The sequence below is a fragment of the Spodoptera frugiperda genome, chromosome 20 (genome assembly GCF_023101765.2).
Source record: "Spodoptera frugiperda isolate SF20-4 chromosome 20, AGI-APGP_CSIRO_Sfru_2.0, whole genome shotgun sequence".
Lineage (NCBI taxonomy): Eukaryota > Metazoa > Arthropoda > Insecta > Lepidoptera > Noctuidae > Spodoptera > Spodoptera frugiperda.
This window is the reverse complement of record NC_064231.1, coordinates 12,733,621-12,741,506: the sequence shown is the minus strand read 5'-3', so window position 1 is coordinate 12,741,506 and position 7,886 is coordinate 12,733,621. Positions and strand designations below refer to the sequence as shown.

General features: G+C 33.4%; 1 protein-coding gene across 1 annotated transcript; it reads left to right on the top strand.

Moving 5' to 3' along the window:
* The first annotated feature begins 336 nt into the window (after nucleotides 1-336).
* Nucleotides 337-4,876, top strand: LOC118262083 (elongation of very long chain fatty acids protein AAEL008004-like). The gene is made up of 6 exons (XM_050701458.1): nucleotides 337-503; nucleotides 826-1,016; nucleotides 2,887-2,967; nucleotides 3,268-3,430; nucleotides 4,012-4,148; nucleotides 4,574-4,876. The coding sequence occupies exons 1-6, from the start codon at nucleotides 443-445 to the stop codon at nucleotides 4,817-4,819; spliced, it is 879 nt and encodes a 292-aa protein (XP_050557415.1). The 5' UTR covers nucleotides 337-442; the 3' UTR covers nucleotides 4,820-4,876.
* Nucleotides 4,877-7,886: the final 3,010 nt, after the last annotated feature.

The window sequence follows — 7,886 nt, the reverse complement described above, 5'->3', positions numbered from 1 at the left end:
GGGGAATCGGATCTTGGGAAGATTGGAAAGGGGGGTAATTGGGCCTCCGGTAACCTCACTTACACAACGGAATACAACGCAAATTTTGTTTCACGTCGGTTTTATGTGAGGTCGTGGTATCACTCCTGTCGAGCCAGCTCATTGGTGCCGAAGCATGGCTCTCCTGCACTTAAATCTATATTGTTACTCTTTCATTTATCTAGTCGTAACGGCGACATAAGTGAATGGCCTTTACAATATGTCGACTAAGTACTCACAGAATTAATTTATACGGAAATGTTAAGTGTCGCAGTAGTAGTGGTTACGTATAAAGAATTTGATTTAAATAGTATTCTTTTCAATATTATAATGTGTATTTAATTATGTGAGTTGGCAGTTACAATAGGACGTAGTGTAGAAGTAAGTCGGCTGGCATCGAACGGTTTCTTCGCGCTTTGTCAAGATGGCGGGATTGGTAAAAAGTGTCGTTGATAAATATAACTATGTTGTACACGACTTGGCTGGTGAGTTATTAATATTCCTATTATTTTAATAAAATTAAAAACTGTATGATTTATGTGACAAATATAATACATATAAATTCACAAAATTTTAACTTTATGGAATCTACGAAGTTAAGTTTATGCCGACTATTGATTGTATTTAAAATTTAAATAACGAACATTAAAAACATGAGTATAATTTTCAAAAACAAATACTACCAAGTTACTGGCATAATTCTTACATCAAACCAACTGTTTATAAGCTTTTTAATTGAAAATTAATTGTTTTAAATCAACAATACATTTTCAATCCAAACTAAATATAAAATCTGCATATTTTCAGATCCTAGAACGGCAGACTGGTGGGCTGTTTCAAACCCCCTGGTAATCCTGTCCATTTCATCAGCTTACCTCTACTTCTGTCTGTCTTTGGGTCCTCGCCTGATGAAGAACAGGCCAGGATTCGAACTGAGGTTTCCGATTTTGCTCTACAACATCTTCCAAGTGCTGTTCAGTCTATTCTTGAGTTATGAGGTGAGCTTGAATTAGTTATTATAACTTACGTCAGACATACTAAAATAATTATTGGAACGAAGTTTCTTATCGCGCGGTACGCTGACTAAGGGTGTTTTTCTATCAGAGATGTGCTATGTAGCTATGCTACGAAGATGTAATAATAGCTAAGCTGTAAAACTATGAGATTGTTTCCACTGATAAACAGCTCGAGTATGCGATGTACCAGTAGTAGGGAAGCCATACATAGTACACATCTTTTCATATAAAAACATAGCCTAGCTGTGTCCGTTTCCACCGGTGGTAAACTTGTGTACCAATGAATGTGATTGGTGGAAGCCAAATGCATCTACAGTAAAGTAGATACCACATCTTGAATAAAACACAAAATACTAGGCACAAAGAATCGTCGTAACTTAGATTCATATCATATCTTACGTCGGTCAAGATTTTCTCTGAAACACACACATGTAGGTCTTTTTATACCTAAATCAATAAACTCGCCAATTGATAGAAAAATATCTACGTATTACACCAAAGTCATGGATGAATATACTCTTAAATTAAATGTATGTATTCACAAATAACAGTGAACCTGACCTTATACGGTATTTATTTACATTAAACATGATTAGGCGTAAAAGAAAAAACAATTTGCTGCGAAAGTACAACATTCAATGTTACATTTATTACTTGTTCTAATTTATGTATTTACTTTATATACTAGTTTTAATTTATGTAATACCTAGCTTATGTAAGCGGCTTCACCCGCGTGGTCGTAGTATATAAACGTAGTCTATGTGTACAAAAGTGTATACTTCAAAGTGTCTGGGAACCGTCGAAACTGTCTGGGAATTGTGAAAACATAATGTATTTACACTAAGCTGTGGTTAGTTTGTGGGATCAGTTTGAATCCTATAGAGCAGATTCAGGACACCTAAAATCCATAGGTTTGGGCTCGTCATCTATCTTCTATGAGTTTAGAAGATCTTCAAACGGTTATCTAGAAAGAATGTTAACGAATTTACTCATTACTCAACTTTCAGCATTATATTATTATCTCAATAAGATGTCTAAAATGTTGAGTGTAGGTTTATATGCAAGCAAGCAAGAAGAAGATACACAGAGAACTGGATTGAAGGGACGAACTCCAAATAATAAAAAATACAGCATGTTTGAAGTTATTGGATCAAAATGTTTAAATCAGGTGTTTACTTTGTAAAGTAACTTTTTCATTCAAGTGCTTAAATTGTCGTAAAGAGAAATAAAAACAATAAACTTGTAAAATTGTCCTACATTTCCTTTTCGTACACTGGAAATAAAAATGTGGTTTTTAGTGAAAAGTAAGGTGAGTCGTTTGTTTTGGTGATCAGTGTAGAAGGGATTACATTTACGATAATCACAAGCAAACCCCCCAAACCATAAAGTTTTCCAAGGTTATCGAGATTTTATAACACGGGGTCATTATGCTAAAAATAACTACTTATAAATTATTTTAATCGATTCTAGGTTTTTGCTCCATAATTATATTATTTTATTTATATTATATCTCCTTTGTTCTGACTTATTTAAATCCGAGTCATTGTTCTAACGTTTTTGTGAGTCGAAAACCAAGGATGTTAAAAGCATCAAAATATAATATATACTTTATACATATATAAAGTAATTTCATTTTAAAAATAGAAATGTTTCGTTGTTCCTATCATTATTTACGTCAATATATTTCATTATTTCAAGATATTCAACCTTTAACTACGTAACTAATGTTATTATATTCGAGAGACTTGCTAAAAAAATGCATAATTTTGGATAAATTATTAATGTAGTGTTATAATAGTAAATTTCAATTATATTATGTATAATTCAACAAGTTATATGTTTACATTTTCAGGGTGCTGTCTACATATTAAACAAGGAATATAATCTAGCTTGTGAACCAGTCGACTACTCCAACAATCCCAGAGCCTTAAGGGTAAGTTTTTAAAGTTGAATAAACTTTATTCATCAGGTTAGATATTCGATGGGCTAGTTGCTGTTTCCTAGTTTGCCAATTCCTAAATCCCTAAAAGTCGGCTAAGCGCTTATAAACTGCTCCTGCTTATTGCTTATTTAGTTATCCGATAGACGGCTAGTCTAAATTTCATCAAAAGCCGTTCAGTAGTTTCAGCGTGATTGACGGACAAAGATTCAAATTATCAAACAAACTTTCACAATCATAATATTAAGTGTGATGTAAAGATGTATACATAACCTAACTGCTCAATATTTCCAGGTGGCAGCAGCAACATGGTTCTACTTCTTTGCGAAGGTCACTGAACTTCTCGATACAATCTTCTTTGTTTTAAGGAAGAAATACAACCAAGTATCCTTCCTCCACGTCTACCACCATACTCTGATGTCTCTTCTCATATGGGTCGGAGTGAAGTACTTCCCAGGTTTGTGCAGAAATATTTCCATTCCTTGAATATCAAAAGAAATGATTATTTTCTTCTTTTGGAAGACTGCATGAAGGCGAGTAGGGGTAGCTCGCCGCCCGACTAGATACAGACCCGTGCGTATGGCGCGTCGCGTTCCGTGCGCGTCCCAAACACCCATCAGACCACCGCTGATGGGGTTCAGTAGGGTAGATGCCTGAGATGCCTGATCCGGAGCTGCGGACTACCAAGCGGGTTTGCGGACTCCAGCTCAAAGAGCAGTAGTAGGAACGGGGTGGTTTTTAAGAGTCTGACACTCCCTCTCGCCTCGCCCAAGGCGGGAGAAGTCAATGTATGATTCTCCACCTTAAAAGAAACATGAGAATTAAAAAACTCCAGCAGTTATTTCTTGTCTAGCTTTAAATATGTTGTAGGGATTTGTCATAGCAGTTCTTTAAATATAGTCTTTAATTTTTTTATTCATTACACGTGGACACATTAAAAATGTTCATGTAGCGTACTACAACAGGTCAATATATAACGATTAATTAACACCTTTGGCTACAAAACAAATAAATATTTATAATGCTAATTATTTACAGGAGGTCACATTGTTCTAATGGGTTGGTTGAACTCGATGGTCCACGTCATCATGTACACTTACTATCTGATCTCGAGTCTTGGACCTCAGTACCAGAAGTACGTGTGGTGGAAGAAGCATGTTACCTCTATTCAGCTGGTGAGTTGATGACCTTAGTACGAGTTTACTTTAGGTTGAACGAAAACGAAACGGTCACAAAATCAGTGCATCAAACGCGCTCTCGTGTCGATCTCGTTCAACGTAAAATAAACTTATACTAAGACCTCTGACTATTCTAAGATAGATACATATATCTGACTGTAGACAATTAATCGGCTATTTGGTTTTTACAATCATTTATTGTAGAACATAATATGAGAGTAAAACTGTCGAAATAATTTTATTTTTTGCAAACTAACTATGTCATATATTTATCTTTAAAACTGAAAACTAAACTTTTAAACTGATCGAAATTCCAACTTCAACCACAGCTTCAACTGCCACATTAAAAAAAATGTGTTTTTGTTTTGTATGGTACCACGATGAATATTAACCACAATTTATAAAATGTTCTTCCTTTCCAGATTCAATTCTGCATAATCTTCACACACAACATTGCAGTTTTCTTCTACGACTGCAAATACCCGAGAGTACTAAACGGCTTATGCGCATTAAACTCCTTAATATTCATATATTTGTTCGGAAAATTCTACATAAAAAGTTATCAGAAGGAAAATGCGCGCAATAAAGCTAAATTAGAGAACAAAAAGAGTGCTCCAGTATCAAGTGATTTTAGAACCAATAGGAAATTAGTGGAAAAGTCTCGATAACCTTCAACTTCATTGGCATGTACAGTATAATCTAAAACAAAACTAGTGTGTACTTAACTAATTATTATGTTATCGGCTTACTCACGTAATTGTTTGACGAGGAACTCGACTAGTTTCAAGCCATGCTAGAGGCTCATATTAGTGAGCAGCATTCCGCGATAATCGCCGCGTCGTGTGTCGTGGAATGCTGTGAAAGAGACGTGAGTAAGCCGATAACATAATAATTAATTTAGTATGTCTCACGAAAGTTACAATAAAATTATAGTGTGTACTTATTAATAAAATAAAATAAAAAAAAACAGTCCAGCATTATAATGCTTGTCCAAATCGGCCTTCTATTACAGATTTACTACTGTATTATATTGTTCTTCTTTATATCTTTATTCAGTGCGTCTCTAAAGTCTTTAACATAACCCTCCATGAGTTCCTGTCCTCATCTTGTTTGAGAACAATGTTGATTGGAAGGCCCGTGAGGGTTTTAATTAGGTCCGACCGTCGTATTGGATAGCAGCCACGTGCACATTTTCCGAGCAAACCAGGGTATTTGGAGCATTTGACAACATTTGACGACACTGTACAATTGTACATACCAAAGATTCGAATTAAGTAGCTTATTGTAATCTTTTATCATGATACGATAAGTTACTTCAAGTATTAACATATGACGTTTAAAATAACGTGACGTAAACAATCCTCTCAAGGGGTTGACAAAGTGTGTACTTTTTGATACACCCAAACTTCATTTATATTCTTACTGCCGTACTCAGAGACATTTAATGATTACTTGAAATATTGCTTAGAAACGATTTTGTTCCAAAGAAAAACTGGATTAAATAACTCTGAGTACGGCGGTAAGACTAATTTGACTAATTTGATAGACTCCGATTTGTGTACACCTTCAGTTAAAAAAAATATTACTTGTTGTATTCAATTTAAATAAAATTAAATATTATTTATACCAAAATTAGTTTCAATCCCTTTAAGTCTGTTATTAAAAATATATAATCCTAATCAGAAATCAGACAATATTTTTTTATATTTAAAATATACTATTATCCATATCTAAGAAAGTATGACATCATAAAATATACTTCAGTATCAACAAGCACAATATAGTGATAATCTATACTTATAATAAAACTGTAGAGAGGTCAATTCTGTACATGAAATATATTTCCAAAATAACTATCAGCGGGTGATTAGTGATCGATACTGACGCCAAAAATGCAATCAGACATTTTTTTGTCTGTCTGTCTGTCTGTATGTTCTTTATAGAAATAAAAACCACTCGACAGATTTCAACGAAATTTGGTACAATTGTTCTTCATACTCCTGGGCAGGTTATAGTATACTTTTCATCACGCTATGATCAATAGGAGCTGAGCAGTGAAGGGAAATGTTGGGAAAACAGGAGAACTTACTCCATTTTTAAGCTTCCGCCGCGGGTGCAGCCTTAATGGTTAAAGCTACACAGAAATCATGTATGACGGTAATGTTCTCCTTAAAATTGTTCAAAAAAATTTCCACGACAGCAAATGTCTATCTTTTATGGTTGACTCACACAATGACACGTATAACTCCCGATAGCTTAGCAGTTCGGAGCTTTCTGATTATATTTGTCTACTCTTACGTTTATTACACTCTCATTCAATCATTTATTTATATTATCTATACATATAATAAAATCGTAGAAAAGTGCTGTCTGTACATTGAAAATAAAAATAAAAAAAATAGCAGGGGTTATTGTTATGTCGATGTCGAACCCAAAAATGTAATTAACTTTTTTTTTGTCTGTTTGTCTGTTTGTCTGTTTGTCTGTTTGTCTGTTTGTCTGTTCGTCTGTGCGCGCTAATCTCAGAAACGGCTGATCCGAGTTGGATGCAGTTTTCACGAATATATTGTGGGATGCTTAAATTTACATTTAGTGTTTGTTTCATGTCAATCGGTTCATAAATAAAAAAGTTATGTCAAATTAAAGAATCACGTCGAACATTCTATGCTTATACCATTAATCTCCGCAACTATTTGACGGATTTGGTTGAAATTTGGTACAGATATAGTTTAGAACCTTAGAAAGGACATGGATATATTTTTATTTCAAAAATCAAAAAATAAAAATAAGAAATAAATTATTTATAAATAATTCTATGTCGATCGTTACACGACTTCGGTTCATGTTATTGTTTTAATTCATCGAAAAAAAGTAAATAAATAGTAAAAAGGTATGAAAAAAATAATATCAATATAATAAAACATTAAGTACAAAGAAAATGCTCTAACGGAGTATAGATAATTCTATGTCGATCGTTACACGACTTCGGTTCATGTTATTGTTTTAATTCATCGAAAAAAGTAAATAAATAGTAAAAAGGTATGAAAAAAATAATATCAATATAATTAAACTTTTAGTACAAAGAAAATGCCCGAACGGAGTATAAATAAATAATCCAAGTTGTCTTTATCCTCGATAGATGGCGTTGGGATCGAAATAGATCGCGCTATGGTTTCGTTACATTCATTTGGTTGGGTATCGGCCGAGCGCTTCGGTACTATCGTAGAAAAAGTGTATTATCAGTCGTATGATTATTTGTCTGTAGTGGTCCTGCTGTTTCGTATATTCTAAATTGGTTTCGTTGTATTTGTCAATTAATAAGTTTATTTGTTGGGTTTTCCTGGTTTTTTGGTTAAACTATTTAACGTAGGTTTAGTTTGATATCGATTATTAGTAGTTACTGTAGTTAGTTTTTTTAATAAAATTGTAAGTCTAATTTATAAATTAATTAGATTAGATTTAAGTCGTTTCTTTTAAATTATTTAGTTTAAGCTTGGTTATTATAGCATAGAGGATAGGTTGTAATATAGTTTCTTTTTTAATTGTTATAAATTCGTAATTCGTTTAGCTTTCTTTAGTTTTAAGTTAGTTTAAGTCCGTTTTTAAACTATTTTTTCAATGCCCTAAGTGAGTATACATCTATTAAATTCAAACGCAGAGCTCATTATGTTGATTTTTGAAGAGTTCCCTGGAATATCTTACACATCTCATTTTTGAAGAGATCCCGCGAGATCG